The sequence below is a fragment of the Danio rerio genome, chromosome 19 (assembly GCF_049306965.1).
Source record: "Danio rerio strain Tuebingen ecotype United States chromosome 19, GRCz12tu, whole genome shotgun sequence".
NCBI classification, from domain to species: Eukaryota; Metazoa; Chordata; class Actinopteri; order Cypriniformes; family Danionidae; genus Danio; species Danio rerio.
The window spans coordinates 10343346-10363094 of NC_133194.1; the positions used below are offsets into that span (position 1 = coordinate 10343346).

General features: G+C 32.8%; 2 protein-coding genes across 7 annotated transcripts in view; both read left to right on the forward strand.

Annotated features, from left to right (window-relative positions):
* Positions 1 to 19749, forward strand: part of si:rp71-15k1.1 — a 73694-nt gene that overhangs the window by 5480 nt on the left and 48465 nt on the right. Inside the window, exons 9-18 of one of the 3 annotated variants that reach the window (XM_073930561.1) lie at positions 113 to 208; positions 288 to 380; positions 499 to 585; positions 2187 to 2291; positions 2590 to 2736; positions 5238 to 5345; positions 5537 to 5623; positions 6583 to 6669; positions 8831 to 8926; positions 9069 to 9410. In XM_073930561.1, the coding sequence (XP_073786662.1) occupies positions 113 to 208; positions 288 to 380; positions 499 to 585; positions 2187 to 2291; positions 2590 to 2736; positions 5238 to 5345; positions 5537 to 5623; positions 6583 to 6669; positions 8831 to 8926; positions 9069 to 9138 (976 nt within the window). In that variant the 3' untranslated portion in view covers positions 9139 to 9410. Of the gene's footprint in view, positions 1 to 112; positions 209 to 287; positions 381 to 498; positions 586 to 2186; positions 2292 to 2589; positions 3745 to 5237; positions 5346 to 5536; positions 5624 to 6582; positions 6670 to 8830; positions 8927 to 9068; positions 9411 to 19749 lie in introns of those variants that run through there. The other 2 variants (NM_001079945.1, XR_012394472.1) reach the window with 2 other exon arrangements.
* Positions 12833 to 19749, forward strand: part of si:ch73-15n24.1 — a 45510-nt gene continuing 38593 nt past the window's right edge. For 3 of the 4 annotated variants that reach the window (XM_068215033.2, XM_073930562.1, XM_068215034.2), the window contains exons 1-9: positions 12833 to 13012; positions 13135 to 13191; positions 13309 to 13447; positions 17533 to 17637; positions 17861 to 17932; positions 18047 to 18103; positions 18241 to 18324; positions 19334 to 19417; positions 19567 to 19662. In XM_068215033.2, the coding sequence (XP_068071134.1) occupies positions 13149 to 13191; positions 13309 to 13447; positions 17533 to 17637; positions 17861 to 17932; positions 18047 to 18103; positions 18241 to 18324; positions 19334 to 19417; positions 19567 to 19662 (680 nt within the window). In that variant the 5' untranslated portion in view covers positions 12833 to 13012; positions 13135 to 13148. Of the gene's footprint in view, positions 13013 to 13134; positions 13192 to 13308; positions 13448 to 17532; positions 17638 to 17860; positions 17933 to 18046; positions 18104 to 18240; positions 18325 to 19333; positions 19725 to 19749 lie in introns of those variants that run through there. The other variant, NM_001256602.1, reaches the window with a different exon arrangement.

Sequence of the window (19749 nt, forward strand, 5' to 3'; positions counted from 1 at the left end):
TTCATTCTGTTGCTGCAATTAATTAACTGTAATAATTAAGTGTATGTAATCATCTTCCAGCATTGTAATAAAAGATAAGCAGTCATTTTAATCATTTGTTTCTCCTTTAAAGATTGCTGATCATTCTTGATCAGATTAAAAATAAAGCCTCTGAAATATCCGAATTAGAAAGGCAAGAGGAGAAGAATAAGTTTCTTGTATCATTAAGGTAAGAATGCTAATTAATATTAGTTCCAGACACTTATATAGTGTAAACTCACCTCTCAACAAGTGTTTTCCCTTTTTAGAACTCTTTCCAGACTGGTTGTTTTTTACTGGGATAACATTTTGGAATATACTGAAAATCCATTGTTAGATGCAGTTTATTTGGATTCTGTAAAGTAAGTGTATTATACAGCTGCTCTGCAAATATATTTGTATTTTACATAATGATGTAGATTAAAGTTCAGTTGAGACTTAAGAGAGAATTAAAGCAAATGCTTGTACTTTGTGTTACAGGCAATGGAACGAACAGATTCAGCTGAAAAACGCAAGTGAAAAATATAATGTGCTTTTAGACCCGTATACAAGACAGAGTTTTTTGAAGTAAGAAAGACAAATACTTAATAGATTAAAATGAGCAACTACATAATTACACTTACCACTACATTATTGCTTTTAAAGTAGTCTATAGTAAGAGAACAGATATGATTTCCAGTTTTCTTTTTGTTGTACACTATAGCACATTTCTTTATTTTTTGTAAAAAACGTGGATCTTTAGTGAAGTTCATCATTAATTGCAAAGAATGGCAAATAATGTGCTGAATTAAATGTGAAGTTCTGGTGTAGAAACATACTCTAAAGTGGTATTAATTTATACTAGTTATTATATTAGTATTTATAAAATATGCTTCAATTTCTCTTTGCATTCTTCTAAAAACAACAAATTGTCCTCGAATGAAACGTTTGTGCTCCTTGAGAATTATTAGTTCTCAAAATCTTTGTGTTTATTCTCAATTTTTCTATTCCACCATAAGTGAGTAATGCAACCCATTCTCGTTCTGATTACGTACCACTATATACATTTCTGGAGAGCGCCAAATATGTCCCAGGAGATATATATATATATTTTTTTTTGCAGTTTTTGTTTTCGTGAATCCGCCAGAGGCTGCTGTGTATGCTTTTAGAGATCTTAAATTTCTCTCACGAGTGCCATTCGTGCCTGCTGTTCTTGTGTAAATCCACCAGAGGTTGCTGTAATGGCCTTTTTTTCCTTAAACCCAACCGATAGTGTTTTCAGAAGCACCGATTGACCCGCTCAGCCACTTCCCTCAACTCAACCGTCAGTGGACAAAGCAATTAAAAAAATTCCAAAGCAAAATTTTTGATTTTACCACATTCTCACCCTGTTATTAACTTGTTTATCTTATTTTTTGGCTTCTGTTTTTGTTTTACCTCCTTTCTGAAACCGTTCTTCACTAGACCCATTGTCGTGGTCAACTCCTCTCTGTGTTTCAAGTCCTTTAACGTACGAGTTGAGCTACTGGACAAACTGGTAACTTAAGAAAAGCTGTCTACACAGAGGTGTGTTGGCAGCTGGTAAGTGCAAAAAGGAATGTCGTACCACCCTGTAGCATTCGTTTTATAGATGAAATGCAGCCATACGTACATCTGGCTGTATATTTTGCGATCTCCAGAAATGTATGTAGGGCTACGCTTTCAGAATGAGCCTGTGTTGAAGTAATGGCAAGTAATGGACTGAATTTAAGAAATTCTTGTCATGGTGAGATGAAAAATAACTCGTAACTTGTAAGTGTTGTGGTTTGTTTGGATAGATTTGAAAACACACTCATGACTTTAAATACAAATGAGCTGCTGTTTCCTGCTCCTTACCTGTGCCTCTGTTACTTCGGGAACAAAAAACAAAACATTTGATAGAAAAACTTACTAATAAATTAAAGATTAAAGTTTAAAGGGCAAAATATGAATATGAAATTTGAAGTAAAAAAAAAAAGCTGATAGTGTTTTCCTGTAAATTGTTCTGCAGTAATCTTAAGTAATATTTAGATTAAAGATAAAATATTTAAAGATATTTAAAAATGATGGGGCTTTACAGAATATTGGTAAAATTTTCATTTAAGAACAACCATAATTTTGAAAGTTTTAATGAGCTTTATAACTTTATTTTAATTTTACACCCCCCCTAGTTGGACTAAGCTGCATTTAAGTGAGTTCCTTGATGCTGCGTCTCAGGAATATTACCGTCTTGGAAATGAAGCTCTTGGTTTGGAGAGATTCAATAAGTCCAACAGGTAATTTGTACTGCAGGGAATATGTAGCCATAAATCTCATACTTCAGATTTTAATTGCAATATTAGTTTATGTGAATATAAACATAGAGATATACAATAGCCAACATTTAAAGTAAATCAAATCCTCACTTTATGTTGTCCTAAAAATACTGAACATAACTAATTCTTGTCTAAGAACCATCTTGATGCATTTTAAATGTTGACCTCTGTACTTCAAAATATAATTAAGTCTAAGAGATAAATGTTGAGAACTAAATAGAGTTTAAAAATGACCTCTGTTTTTTTGCACATTTTTCAGGGCTGTTGTCAAAATTGCTGTTATTTACTCTCTTCCTGTTTATAAAATGCTGTCTGAAGTTGGCTTTGGCTTTACTGAGATCAACAGGTTCCTTAACAGAGCACATCACATAGCCTATATACTTGAAGACAACAATTACTCTAACGGGTAAGAAACTTAAAACATGTGGCGCTTATGTTTATTTTTGTTGAATTTGACACAGTGGGGGAAATAAGTTGTAAACACGTCACCATTTTTTTTTCTTCAGAAAACGTATTTCTAAAAGTACTGTTGAAATTTTCATAGGATGTTGGCAACAACAATGATACACATATGAAAAGAAAACAAATCTAAACAGAGTGCAAATTAAGTTCTGCGTAATAAAATGAAATGACACAGGCATAAAGTATTGAACACATGAAGGAAGGGAGGTGTAGTGCGGCAGGGAAAGCCAAGTCAGCAGCTGAAATCTATCAGTAGTACTTTAGCAACTCTCTGCTCTTCATCATTGTAAATTAATATCAGCTGTTTCAGTCTAACATCTACATGATCAGGGTGATAATGAGGAAACCAGAGTGGACATTTCAGCAAGACAATGATCCAAAGACAGGCATGGAAATTCTCAATGGTTTCAGAGAAAGAAAACCAAGCTGTAGAATGGCTCAGACAATCACCTGAACTGAATCCAATAGAAAATACAAAGTAAAGATCAGATTTGAAAGATGAGACCCACAGTACTATCAAGATTTTTACACTCGGTTGAAAAACTTTCACCTGAGCAACTTTATTCTCCATATGAGAGGCGTCTTTAAGCTGTAAGTATTTTACTTTAAGTATAAAGTGTTGAATACATTTCAGTAGTTCAGCACTTTCTTCTTGTGTCATTTCATTATTATTGCGCATAACCATTTTTTCAGATTTTGTTTTATTTTTATGTTTGTATTGTTTGGGTTTTTACCAAAATCTGGTTCAATTCATTGTCAACAGCTCCTTTAGAAATATTATTCCCTGGAAAAAAACATGGCATGTTAAATACCATATCATCCATATCATGCAATCCAACCCAATGTGAAAGCACCCTAAATCTGTCTCTGCTGGACCTGAACTTCCTCCCTTTCCAACTGAATCATGAACTTTCTCTTTGAGAGACCTCATACTGGCCGGGTCAGAAACTGTGTTTCCAGCACCACCACACTGATCACAGAAGCCCCCCAGGCCTGTGTACTCAATCTGTTGATCTGTTTGTTTTGCTGACTAACGACTGTGAAGGAATGCACCACATCACCATTTTGACACAAGTGTGGTTGGGTCATTACAGCAAAGTTAACAAGTCAACATAGGGCCCACATTTTATGTTACAACTGTTGTTAACATTTCAACAAATGTTACGTGGTTCAAACAACGGATCTGCCACAGAGCAACTACAGTTTTGGAAAACACCACATGTCACTACATGATTCTTTTCCCAAATAATGCATCCTACTAGGGTGTTTCAGCTGCAAGTTTTGTCAATGTTTGGGAAACACATCCCTGTTCAACACTATCTTCATAGCAACTACTCCTTGGTACTTTGCCTTGTCTCTTATTTTATGCACTCCCAGTCACTCTTTATTTTAAGGTTCAATTCTTGCCATTAACAAACCATTAACTTGGTAAGTTAGTAGTCACTTTTAAGTATTAGAGTTAGGGATATGCAATATGATCATGCAGAATATCAAACCACCAGGAAGAGATGAATTTTTTCCCTCTCCATATGCACCAGACGCTTTCTTATGAACATTTAATTATTTTCTTTTCGGTTTCCCTTTATTAATCAAGTGTCGTCACAGCAGAATGAATCGCCAATTTAACCAGCATATGTTTTACACACCCTTCCAACTGCAACCCATCACCGTGAAACACCCATAAACTCTCATTTACACACACAAACACTACGGACAATTTAGCTTGTCCAATTCACCTATAGCGCATGTCTTTGGACTGTGGGGGAAACCGAAGCACCCGGAGGAAACCCACGCGAACAAAGGGAGAACATGCAGACTCCACACAGAAATACCAACTGACCCAGTCTTGGCTCGAACCAGTGACCTTCTTGCTGTGAGGCGACAGTGCTACCTACTGCACCTACATGCCAACCTTTCTTTTAAACCCAAGTTAAAACATTTTGCAATTGGAGCTTGCTTCACACTGGTGAGTGGGCATGACAAACCACCTGTAGGAAACGCTTTCTTTCCTTTTCACTCTCTATTTGCACCAGACACTTTCCTACAGACAGTTACAGTGAATCAATAAAAAGGTATGATAAAACTGCTAAACTAACTTTGATTTGCTATAGCGTCTATATATTGCTGCTCCTTGGGGATTTGAAGGGCTTCATTTATCCTCATAAGTATGTATAATGTATTACAAATAGACACACAAATGAGGATAAAAAAATCACTTCAAATCAAATTTTATGGTGTAAATGTACTTTATAAGAACTAATAAACAGCCAGACTTTATAAATAGGCATGCTAAGTAGTCCTGCCAGTACATAATAATAATAAAGATAAATAATAAAGCGACTCTGTCTCTGACTCTAGTTTGTCAATTTTTAAATTGTGTTAAATAAATGTGTGTTTTGTTTTAGTGTTTACAAATATTACATTTTGATGTTCTTTGTCCTGCAGGAAGACCCTTTTTGAGGAAATCATTCGGTTTAGTATAAATGTGATAGGTGATGTCATTAAAAAGGAGAAAAGCCGTTATAAAGATAATCAGCTGCTATTGCCTTTACGGTAAGTGGATGTAAACTTAAATATGAAAACAATTTTCAACTTGAAAACTTACTTTAGTTTTTTTTTTTTAGATGAAACTGCAATTAAATTGCAAGTCTTTGATACTTTGCTCTAGAAAAGTAGTGCTCTACTTTCTGTATGTAATACAAATATGATCATCCGCTCTATTTTCATCCTTTTGTTTGATATAGAGTTATTAAGGTAGTGGTCCAGAGTTTGTGGTACTTTTCTCCCTACCGCAGATATAGAAATGAGACTGAATTGAAGCAAATAGAAAGGTAAGACATGTCTTTTTATCCCTTTTAATGTTCATATATCCACTGTGAAGAGCTTGGAAATCTAGTAAAGTCACTTTCAGTTAATTATATTGACAGTGTGCCAGAAAACACTCAAAAACAGAAGCGTTTAGCAAATATTTGCTTATTAGTATGTTCAAAAAACAACATCTTCTGCTGATTTACTCACCTGTAAGCATTCTGTTCTCTGCATTACTTTTACAGCATTCTTCACAGCATGTCATGGATTTTTTCTTATGTTTGTGGGTATTTAATTGACTGTCCATGCCCTTTATTTCTTGATGTTTCTCTGCATTTCTTTAGCAAATCCTTACCCTTTTAGGTGACACTTTAATTAAAGGAGAGTTCGTAAGACTGTCATGACACCCTTATTATCATGAATGATATGTTGTGTAGGAAATGTGCATGCTTAAGACAACTATCATTAAGTGTCATTTGCTTAATTGTGCAATTTTTAATGCAAAGATGCTTGTCGTTGTGATCTCTTTAAGACAATTGACATAGATTGTACATCATAACTTGTCTTTGCTTTTGTCATGACAACTTGACATCACTATTGTACCATAAGTGATAAATCTGTCATAAACATGATTGTCATGAAGCCATTATAATCATCATAAATATTTTCAGATTAGTTTTTTTCAGTGGAACAAACAACTGAATTTGCCATTAAACAAGTGTCAATACTCAAAAAATTGTATAACACTGTCACACAGTAATATTTAATGACATTTTAATGACAAATTCAATTTGTATCACTGTAGTTGAGGTAAAGAAAAAAATAAATGACACTGTTTTAGAATTCATGACACAATTATACTGGCTTCATTACAATCATGTTTATGACAGATTTATGACAAGTAATGTTAATAGGACACTAAGACACTGACAGGTTTTGTTGTCTCGATAATGTCAAGATATATTTGAATAATATTTTGCAGTGAATGGAATCATACGAAGAGCATCATCATTAATGAGTTGATGAAGAGCGAAGCGTTTACTCGAGAGGAGCTTGAAGAAACACCAAAGTAAGTGAAAAAAATCGAGGCCTGTGTTACAATCGGTATAGTTGCTATACCCCAAAAAAAAAGCACACAGCAGTTATTCGTGAAGATGTAAAACAAACACATGTACACATGCAAACACACACACGCTTATACACACACAGAGAAGTAGAAGGATTTAAGTCAGCTGAACCAAAAGAAAGAAGGGGTTGAAATCAAATCGTAAACATGTGAAATAAGTTCTGATCAGAGATGTTTAAACAAATCCTTTACTCAAGTAGGAGTACAGATACTCATGTTTAAACGACTCTGGAAAAAGTTGAAGTACTGACTACATTTTTGTACTCCAGTAAAAGTAAAAAAGTATGGCATCAAAAATGTACGTAAGTAAAAAGTAGCCATTACTACTACGTTTTAAATTCCCTGGGTAGGCAAATATCAGGTTTCCCCCACAGTCCAAAGACATGCAGTATGGGTGAATAGATAAACTCAATTGGCCCTAGTTTATAAGTGCATGTGTGAATGCGAAAGTGTATAGGTTTTTTTCGACATCCACTGCTTAAACCATATGCTGGAATAACTGGTGGTTCATTCTGCTGTGGCGACCCCTGATAAATCAGGGACTAAGCTGGAGGATAGTGAGGATAGGTAGGTAAATAGACCTCACATCCTATTGATGCATTAATATAAAATAACTTACATTTTTAAATTTGTACGTAAAATTGTTGATGCCAATTTTATGAAAGTAGCCAAGCAGCATCACTCTCTGCAATATGGCACCAACATAACTCAAAAAGTCAGCTTATGTATCATCCTCATCATATAAAACTAACTACGATCTCCAAAATGTGCATGATCTTTTATTCACATGATAAATTCAGGATCTTTTGCGTTATATTTTTTTTCATAAATTGCTTAACTGAAGATTAATATACCTAAATGTAAAAGCATATAGTCAATAAAAACTCAGCATAAAAAATAGCATAAATTCTTTATTTGGAAGTATGAACTCATCGGAAATGAAGGAAATAAATCTCAATGCATGTAGTTTTTAATATATATTGGATTGTTTTAGAATTAAATGTACAAATCTTTACAAAAAAGCACTTTTTTCGCGGTATCAGACTGAAAGACCAGAGAAATCCCATGCAGTATGATCGGAAATGGACAAAAGACTCCAACCTTAAGCATTTAAATGGCATATTTTTGAACTGGAATGTGTCTCTCTTGTTTACCTGTGATCTGATCAAGCAAAATGTGTCTTATAACCAAACAAGGCTGCATCAGTCAAGTTAAATTTGCTGTCTCCCTCTGTCTAATCTGCATAGACATCCTTGCCTTTCTATTAGTAATCTTCATAAACTAGCCCACGTACGGTGCAAGATAGCCTTGATTAAATAAAAAGCCGCGCTGCAGCACGCAGGTGCACAATGACGAAAATAGATTGACTTCATCAAAAAGGCACTTAAATAATGCCACCAAACACATGAAAACTAAAGTAACGAACCCGATTTAAAAATGTAAACAGCAGAAAGTACAAATATTTGCGTAAAAATGAACAAATTACAAAGTTGTCCGAAAAATAAGTAGTGGAGTGAAGTACTGATACTGGAAAAATCTACAGTTACAGAGTATTTGTTACTTCCCATCTCTGGTTCTGATCAAGCTTTCCTGTTAATTTTTGTTGAAGTTTATAGTTTGAACATTTCCTAAAAAAGTTGTCTTGTCTTTGATAATGTATAGGCATATACAATTGGTAAAATAAGTACTGAACATGTCATGATTTTTCCTGCGTAATATATTTCTAAAGGAGCTGTTGACATGAAATTAACCCAGATTTTGGTAAAAATCCAAGCAAATAAACCAACCCCCAACACCCCAAATTTCCAAGTACTGGGTTGCGACTGAAAGGGCATCCGCTGTGTAAATATATGCCGGAATAGTTGCCGGTTCATTCTGCTGTGGTCATCACTAATAAACTAGGGACTAAGCCAAAGGAAAATAACTGAATATTTTGGATTCCCTAAAAAAAACAACAGTTCTTCAGTGACGACCCTGCCAAACCAGTTTTTTTTGTAAGAGTTGATGTTCATCTTTTGGTTGAATGTGATCAGCTTTGTTTGATCTTTTTGAAAGGGAATTCATATCTGACTAGCTCTTGTTTTTTTTTCTTATATCCCTAAAGCAACTTCGTTCAAGCCATTCGTGTGATCCTGGAGAAACTGAAGCAGCGGACTGACCTGGCTGAAGGCTTTGATAAATTGATTGATCCAACTATTATGTAAGATTCAGCTATTTCTTTAATAGTTTTGACGCCACATCTGCTAAATGTAAAAAAATAAATACTGTTTTTTATCGCAATTAGCATTGATCAACAATCTAGATAATCTCTTCACAATTTATGTACTTATTTTTTCCCTCAGGGGCTTGAAAAAATCAATGCGTGACACAAACAGAAGTTTACGGGATATGTGGGATCTACTGTTGGAATAATCTCTGTGAATGGAAAGCCAGGATTGCGACCGCAGTCAATATGCAGGATTATATCAGCTATGTATAAGCAAGATGCAAGATGGTGTTTTTGAGATTGAGATTCTGAAAGTATACTAGCATACTTAGAAAATGCTGGGAAAAAGCTCACTTTTTAAACATGCGTTTTCCATTATGATACTTTGTTCTTTCACAACAGCAACCACAAAAACAGTTCACAGATTATTCATGAAAAATTCTTAGCACATTAATAAATGAAAATGAAATGAAAATATCTTCATGGTTCAGATCTGTTTTCTTGAATTATCTAGCAAGGAAAGTTTATTTGTATAGCACATTTCATACACAATGGTAATTAAAGTGCTTTACATATACAGGAATAAAAGAGACAAGAATGAGAAAATAAAAATGACTAAAATAACAAAAAATATTAAAAAACCGGTGTTTTGAGTGTGGATTTGAATGCACATCTGATCATTTATGTAAGCTGATTGCAGCAGTGGTGGGCGCAGTAGCTGTACGCGGATTCACCCTGCTTTTACTGAACTCTTGGCATTTCTAATTTACTTGAATCTAATGATCTGAGTGATCTGTAAGGTGTTTATTCAGTGAGCATATCTGTATGGTATTGAAGTCCTAGGCCATGTAGTGATTTTTAGACAAGTATTAATACTTTAAAATCTGAATGTAACTGGGAGACAATGTAAAGACCTGACAGGTGTGATGTGCTCTGATTTTCTGCTTCTGGTCAGAATCCTGGCAGCAGCATTCTGGATGAGCTGCAACTGTCTGACTGCCTTTTTGAGAAGGCCAGTGAGGAGTACATTACAGTAATCCGCCCTGCTGGTCATAAAAGCATGAACAAGTGTCTTTAAGTCCTCACTGGAAACAAAGCATCAAACTCTTGCTATGTTTTTGAGATGATAGGATGCTGATTTAGTGCTTTGACATGACTATTGAAACTCAGAGCTGATTCCAGAATCACAACAATATTCTTGGCCTTATTTTTTTGTAGTTTGACCCTCAGAGCCAAGGTGCGCATTCAGTTTGAGAACCTAATTTCTTTTCCCAAATGCAGTTTTCTCTTTGTTTAACTGAAGCACATATGTTAATCAATCAATCAATCAATCAATCAATCAATCAATCAATCAATCAATCAATCAATCAATCAATCAATCAATCAATCAATCAATCAATCAATCAATCAATCAACCAATCAATCAATCTTAAACTTGGCTTTAAAAATGGTTAATTTCATTATTTTGGCAGAGGGTGTCAATGGGGCTGTAGTAATTAGGCAATATGGCTAAGTAGAGTGTCATCAGCATAGCTGTGGTAGGAGATTTGGTTCTTTTTCCTTATTTGGCTCAGTGGGAGTATATAAAGGTTTAACAGGAGAGGTGCCAGAATTGATCCTTGTGGGACTCTAGCAATCAGTAAACAAAAACAAAAATAATGATCATCCTCTAAATTTGTTCCACTCACATTTGTTGATTTTTCTCTTCTGGTATATTAACATGTTCATTTAAAAGGACTTAATATTCTGACGTTTGCACCTTTTTTTTTTTGCATTTGAAGGTTCTGAAACCTAAATTACTCATCACATAATAAACATAAATATTATACATAAATCATAAATGTGTCTATATATCTTTATTTAATAAAACTGATCAATTCTATAAAATAGGTATGTATTGCTAAAAAAAAATCCAGTGACCATGTCAAAATTAACCATTTTATATTAAAAATATTATTAATTAGATGGAACTTAAGAATTCTTAATGCAGTTTCAGTTCTGTTTACAATGTTTACAAAAATACAATGCTATAATAACAACATTGAAACTGCTGTGGAAAAGGAGGGTTTTGCTCTTTAATGCCTTAAATCTGCTGTTGGCTAAATATTGATTTTGACAAACACAAACATGGACTTTCAGATCTGGTCAAATGGACTGATCCTGTGTCCGGCATTCAAATAAAATGGCTAGATTTTATTCCTTGAACGAATCATGCATCAGTTCTTAAAGTCTGAAATTGTAAAAAGAAATCCTAATTACAGTCAAATAGTCATCCAGTATCCATGCGTGTGCTGTACCTCCGTGATCTGCTCAAACTGGTCTTGTGAACTCTCTTAGTTCCATTAATGATGTGCTTCAGAAAAATGGTTTTATTTCAGAAAATCTGATACAGGAGCTTTCCGTTTATATTGTCGCAGACTTTTAACACAGGCAGGGGAATGCAAACTCAGACCCTTTTAATATAATGTTCCCTGTGTTTTGTACTGTGCAAAAACATCCACAACCAAAATATTTATCTGCTGAACGAGATAAAACATGTCCTGAGGTGGTCTGGGATTATTTGGAGAGCTCAAATAAACTATATATCTACCTATTGAAGCAGTTCATAATTGTATGTGTTGTTGTTTTTTCGGTACTTTAAATTCCCCCTAACCTATTCTTGACAAGCCAAACATGACTTTATTCCAGTGTTAGATGCTTTCTTCTGCTTCTGTCTTCCTCATACAACATGTCCGCCTGCCACTTGAAAATTTGGAGGAGACATGCAGCAAGAAAGAGTTGTTCTGTGTGAACGTGTACTAATAGTGTTAATTGCGAGTAGGCAATAGAGTAAAATAAATGAAAAAGGTTTTTAAGAGTTTACTTAGGTTTGTTCCCTATAAAAATTCTAAAGTTCTTTATTCATTTATTTTACTGTGAAAGTAAAGTTGCTTTACTTTTATTGCTCATTGTACTATATAGTTAGTGTTCTGTTTTATATTAAATAGTTTTGTGCTGTTTTTTATGTTTAATCTATTTTATTTTCTTCTTCCCATTTTTATCAAAAATGACTTTAATATCAAGTTTGTCTGTTAACAATTTTTTTTTACAAAAAAATTGCATATTAATAATAAAATTTAATGTTTGTTTGTAACAATGTGTAAATTACCAGAACCTTTTTGAAATCCCTTAATGTTTTTGTTATCTCTTTATGTGTGATTCTCTAATTTTTCTGTTTGTTTATCTTGATAACGCAATTCATTCTAATAATTTGTAAATATTGCAGTCTTAATTATGACAGTATTAACAGAGTAACATTTTTCATATATATATATATATATATATATATATATATATATATATATATATATATATATATATATATATATATATACAGTCAGAATTATTAGAATTAATATTTTTTAATATTTCCCAAATTATGTTTAACAGAGCGAGGAAAATTTTACAGTATGTCTGATAATATTTTTTCTTCTGGAGAAAGTCTTATTTGTTTTATTTTGGTCAGTTTTTAACTTTTTAAACACCATTTTAAGGCCAATATTATTAGCCCCTTTAGGCTAATTGTTTTCTCGATAGTACAGAACAAACCATCATTATACCATAACTTGCCTAATTACCCTAACCTGCCTAGTTAACCTAATTAACCTAGTTAAGCCTTTAAATGTCACTTTAAGCTGTATAGAAGTGTCTTGAAAAATATCTAGTCAAATATTATTTACTGTCATTATGGCAAGGATAAAATAAATCAGTTGTAAGAAATGAATTAATAAAACTGTTTAGAAAAGTGTTAAAAAAATCTTCTCTCTGTTAAACTGAAATTGGGGATAAAAATAAACGGGCTAACAATTCAGGGAGCTAATAATTCAACTGTATATAGTTTTGTAAGTTTATAAAGTTTTTGCAGTTTTTCAAGTAAGAACTAATGGATCAAACACTCAAATATTAAACAGTAAATGTTTAATCCAAGCAGTTCACTCCTCTGCTCTTCTGCTCCGCTCAGTAAACAGTTGACCATGAAATAACCGATATAAGCAAGAGTCAGATGATTTTAAATGAGCATTCAGACTTGCAGATCAAAGAGTAAGTGTGCTTTTTTTCTGTGTGTTCAGAAATATTCAGTATAAAGTAAACACCCACTGGTTTAGTTATTCGTAATCCTGATTGTAATGTAAAGTGTTTAGACCTTTTGTTTTTCCACTCAGCATAAAACAGAAACATGAAGATTTTGGCTGTCATAACTGCGTTTCTCTGCTGCTGTGGTATGGTAAAACTGAACATGTGCAACAATTTAACCGTAGTTTTAAACATGTGGAAAAAAACACAAAAACAAAAAAACAATAAATCTGTAATCATTTATTATTGTGTCTGTTGTGAAGGTGTGCAGATCTCTGAACAGTCGAGTGACTTGGAACAGCAAATCCTCAACTCTGGGACTGTGGTGTTTTTAGACTTTGTGAAAAAAGTCAAATATGCTACAGAGAAATTAAAACAAGATGATCAGTTCACAAAATCCAAGTAAGATTAGCTCTGGTTTACAGTATGTGCTGCTAGTGGATTGTATGGCTTGTGTGTTGTGTTTTTATATTTTGTTTAATTTAATTATGTTCTGTTCTATATTGTGTTATGTTATTTTGTTTTGTATGTTTTGTTATGTTATCTGATCTGTTATCTGTTATGTCTTGTAAACTGTTCGATTATATTATGCTACCTTATCTTATGCTATATACATCTACGTTATCTGTTAAGTTACATTCTGTTACATGACATTCTTCTACATTACATTCTGTTACCTTAAGTTTGTTTTGTTCTGCTACATTGTTACATTATATTCTGCTACATCACACTATGTTCTGTTACGTTATATTGTTATGATATGTTCTGTTACATTATGTTCTGTTACATTAACTTCTTTTCTGTTACTTTCTGTTAAAATACGTGCTGTTACATTAAGTTATATTCGGTTACATTGTTACATCATGTTTAGTTATATGTGCTATGTATCGAATTACATTCTGTTTCATTTTAATGTTACATTACGTTCTGTTCTGTTATATTACGTTAAGTTCTGTTCTGTTACATTATATTCTGTTACATTATATTGTTACGTTACGTTGTTACATTCTGTTTTGTTAGGTTGTTACATTCTGTTACGTTACATTGTTGCATTCTGTTACATTACGTTGTTACATTAAGTTCTGTTTCATTACATTCTGTTGAATTCTGTTCTGTTACATGACGTTGTCACATTTTGTTACATTACTTTCCGTTACATTCTGTTCCATTGTTATGTTCTGTTTCATTACGTTGTTACATTCTGTTCGGTTACATTATATTGTTGTTACATTACATCTATTCTGTTCTGTTCTGTTCTGTTACATTTTGTTACATTACGTTCTGTTACATTGTTACGTTCTGTTACATTGTTATGTTATGCTCTTACATTACGTTCTATTACTTTGTTTAGTTCCACTGCATACTATAATGTTACGTTCTGTTGCTTTATGCTGTTACATAGCATTCTGTTACAATAGATTCTGTCATGTACGAAATACTGTTACATTATGCTAAGTTCTGTTACATTGTTACATTCCATTACATGTCGTTCTGTTACTTTGTTTAGTTACATTGCATTCTATAATGTTACGTTCTATTACTTTATGCTCTGTTACATTGGGTTCTGTTTCTTTGTTATGTTCTGTTATGTTATGCCCTGTTACGTTCTATTACGTTACATTCTTTTACATTATGTTCTGTTATATTACGTTGTTATGTTTTGTTACATTACGTTCTCTTCTATTATATTCTGTTCTGTTAAGTAACGTTTTGTTACATTATGTTCAGTTACATTACGTTCTGTTTTGTTACGGTCTACTCTATTATGTTCTGTTCTGTTACCTTACATTTGTTACATTACATTCTGTTGCATTACATTCTGTTACATTAAGTTTTGTTCTGTTTCATTACATTCTGTTCTATTACATTACATTTGTTTTGTCTCATTCTGTTCCATTACATTCTGTTACATTAAGTTGTTACTTTTTGTTACGTTCTGTTATGTTACAATCTGTTTGGTTACGATACATTCTGTTACATTACGTTCTTTTACGTCACGCTCTGTTCTGTTCTATTAAGTTAAATTATGTTTGTTACATTCTGGTCTTTTCTATTACGTTACATACTGTTCTGTTACATTATGTTCTGTTACGATACATTCTGTTCTATTACATCACTTTCTTTTACGTTTTGTTCTGTTATGTTGTGTTACATTACATTCTGTTATGTTCTATTACGTTACATACTGTTCTGTTACATTAAATTGTTACATTATGTTCTGTTACGTTACGTTTTATTCTGTTATGTTATGTTCTGTTACATTAGGTTCTGTTATGTTCTTTTCTGTTCTGTTATGTTAGATTTGGTTACATTACATTCTGTTACATTAAGTTCTGTTCTGTCGAGTTACAATCTGCTAAGCTCTGTTGTTGCGCTACATTTGTTGTGTCTCATTCTGTTACTTTACATTCTGCTACATTAAGTTTTAACTTTTTGTTGCATTCTGTTTTGATACATTACATTCTGTTACAGTACGTTCTGTTCTGTTCTATTACGTAACATTCTTTTACGTTACATTCTGTTCCATTATGTTCTGTTAAGTTACATTCTGTTCTGTTATGTACATTCTGGTCTGTTGCATTATGTTCTGTTACATTACGTTCTGTTATGTTACATTTTGTTCTGTTATGTTGTTATGTTCTGTCTGTTGCTTTCTTTCCTGTGACGTTACATTTTGTTACATTACGTTTAATTACATTACATTACATTCTGATACATTGTTATATTCTGTTACATTGTTATGTTACGTTCTGTTACTTTACGTTTAATTACATTGCATTCTATACTGTTACTATAATGTTATGTCACTTTATGCTCTGCTACAATGCGTTCTGTTATAATACTTTCTGTTAAGTTACTTTGTTACATTGTGGTACATTACATTCTGTTCTTTTATGTTCTGTTACATTACATTCTGCTCTGTTACATTACGATCCGTTATATTGTTAAGTTCTGTTCCATTCTTTTACAATGTTACATTCTATTACATTGCGTTCTGTTACTTTACGTTCAGTTACATTGCATTCTATAATGTTACGTTCTGTTACTTTATGCTCTACTACATTGGGTTCTGTTACTTTGTTACTTTCTGTTATGTTATAGTCTGTTACGTTACTTTCTTTTTTTGTTACATTACGTTCCGTTACATCATGTTCTGTTATGTTATGTTGTCATATTCTATTATGTAACATTTTGTTATTTTAAGTTCTCATAAGCTCTGTTCTATTATGTTACATTATTTTACAATATGTTCTGTTACGTTACATTCTGTTATGTTAAGTTATGTTCTATTTTGTTCTGTTCTGTTCTGTTACTTTACATTACGTTCTGTTGCATTCTTACGTTCTGTTACATTGTTATGTAATGCTTTATTGCATTTTGTTCTGTCACTTTACATTTAGTTACATTGCATTCTATAAAGTTACGTTCTGTTATAAAGTTACGTAAAGTATGCTCTGTTACATTGCGATCTGTTATGTTACTTTGTTACGTTCTGTTACGTTGTGCTTTGTTCTGTTCTGTTACAATACATTCTGTTACATCATGTTCTATTCTGTTATGCTATGTTTTGTTACGTACAATTTTGTTACATTACATTCTGCTACATTTTTACGTTCGGTTACATTGTTATATTGCATTCTATTACATTACGTTGTGTCACTTTACATTTAGCTAATTACATTCTATAATGTTACGTTCTTTTACTTTATGCTCTGTTACATTGGGTTCTGTTACTTTGTTATGTTTATTATGTTATGCTCTGTTACGTTATGTTACATTACATTCTGTTTTTTGTTACTTTGCATTCTGTTACATTATGTTCTGTTATGTTGTCACAATCTATTACGTTACATTCTTTTGCGTTCTGTTAAATTACGTTACATTCTGTTACATTATGTTTATGTTACATTCTTACATTCTATTATATTACGCTGTATTACTTTACATTCAGTTACATTGCATTCTATAATGTTATGTTTTGTTACTTCGTTATGTTCTGTTACTCTGTTACGTTATGTTACATTACGTTCTGTTTTTGTTACATTGCATTCTGTTACAGTACGTTCTGTTACGTTACATTTTGTTATGTTGTTACGTTCTTTTGTGTTAGATTCTGTGTTGTTATGTTCAATTATGTTACATTTTATTACATTACGTTCTGTTACATTATGTTACGTTCTATTATGTTACATTCTGTTACTTGACGCTCCGTTACATTACATTCTGTTAAGTTACATTCTGTTAAGTTGCTTTCTGTTTTGTTACAATCTGCTACACTATGCTCTGTTATGTTCTGTTCATTCATTCATTCATTCATTCATTCATTCATTCATTCATTTATTCATTCATTTTTCTTTCAGCTTAGTCCCTTTAATTAATTTGTGGTCACCACAGCGAAACGAACCGCCAACTTATCCAGCATATGTTTTTATGCAACAGATGCCCTTCGTTTTGCTAAATTATGTTGTTATTATGTTATGTTGCAGGATTACATTCCAAGGGTACATGAAAGCCTTAAGATTGTCTGCAGAAGAAATGAGTAATCCTGAAAGTGCTGGAGGGAGCCATGGGAATTCAGATATACCAATACAGTAAGTTCACTGGGCACCACCAAGTTACAAAACATTTGTTTCAAAACATTCCAGTTGTGGAAACAAAATATTCTCTTTAATAATGCTTAATCATTCCCCACACAGTCTATTTTGTTCTTGATGTGAATGTGTTAAACTTTGTTAAATTAACCAATGCATTTATCAAGTTCTTCTTTTGTGATTTAAGAATAAATATTTAAATAGCCTATTTCTTATTTCACAGGAGATTTTTTACAGCGGCTGTTGTTACATTCGGGCAAATGACCAGAGATGTCTTTGACAGGTTTTTCTCTCCGTAAGAGCTTTACTATGTTTACACTTTTTATGAAAGTATAGGATTGTTGTTTCTGACCAGTTCTCTGTAACCCATGACTAATAAATTACCCATGAATGTGCTTTTTTACTACAGGTATTTCAAAATTTACAGGGAGACACTAAAAAAAGAGACAATAAGAGACATCTGGAAGTAAGTGTGTGTGTGTATATCGAGAGTGGACAACACAGGTTAAAATGTTGTTTTTTGAGCTAAAAATGATAAACTGCTATTGCACACCTCAGGCTTTGCTTATAACTTTATTTATTTAACTTTATTGTTCATTACAGAGAAGTGGATTCATATTATTTTCCAGGAGCCCCACCGATCAACAATAAACCCATGGAGTTCCTCAGTTACCTTCTGGGAAAAGCGTAAGATCTGATTACGTGGATATTCTGTGCTGTCTTTAAAATATTATCAGCTATTGTAACTGTTTTCAACACATGTATTACGTATTACGTAGAAAAGAAATGAATGACGATCTGTGTCAGAAAAAATTTAAGCAGAATGAACAAAAATGTTCACACAAATTCTGTATAAGATGGCAACGTTCAATAGAACATTATTCCCGTTAATCCACAAAACTGAGTACATTTACAACAGTTTCCTCCTGTAATATACTTTAATGACTTCAAACTTTGAATATCTGTGAAACATGATCTTACTCTTTTAGAATCAGTATGTTGCAGCCTTCAGGATGAGCACATGTACTATTTTGGTGAATATATAGATATATTCATGATCATTTTTTGATGAAATATCTTTTTTTTTCTTTTATTACAAAAAACATTATTATATTAAAAGTAAAGATCATCTTTCTGGAAGATAATTTGGACATTTCAATAACTCCAATAAAAAATGTTTTTATTAGTAATATGAACTGCTAAGATGGCTGTCCCGCGTAGGGCCCACCTGGGCTTTCCCACGTGGGGCCGGCCCACCTGGGGGCCACCTTCGAAATAGTTTTTTCTTTTTAAAATATTTTCCACAAGATGTTTAACAGAGCAAGGAAGTTTTCACAGTATGTCTGATACAATTTTTCTTCTGAAGAAAGTCTTATTTGTTTTATTTCGGCTAGAACAAAAGCAGTTTTAAATATTTTAAAACCCAATTTTAAGGTTAATATTATTAGCCTTAAGCTACTTTAATTTTAGCCACTTTTAAACTTAAAACTACTTAAAACTACTGTACTTAAAAAAAAGTTCAGTTTAAGCTTTCTCAAGCCAGCCTAATGTTTGTCTTGACAAACTTTTTAATCTATTTACCTACTGTTTTTACTGTTAATGTTTTTTGAGCTCTGACAGTGGCATCTATTTTGACTTGCACTTCCCTTCTTTAAGCGTATGGAAAGTTGACGTAAAATATTTTGTCCTCTGACAGGGTGGTGAAATCCCGGATAGTGGGGATAGTTGAAGCTGGTGTTGGGGCCATTGGAAAAATAGATATAAACCACTTTAATGAGATGTAAGAACACTTCCAGATCCGGAACTGTACTGGATCAGTGATTAAAATTCAAATGGATGCAGTTTCTTTTATTATGCTCCAAAATTAAACTACTGAGCTAAAATGCATGCATGAATGTCATTTTGAATTGATTTGTTTCTTTCTCAAAGCATGCAGAGCACTCTGAGTCTGATTAGAAGTAAAGCCTTTGAAATTTCAGTTTTGGAAAAGCAAAAAACGAATAATAGTTTCCTTGTATCATTAAGGTAAGAGCAGTTGTTATCGATTCTAAACTTCAATGCTGTATTAAATCTGATCTCTCATCAAGTATTTGTCTTCTCTCTGTATTTTCC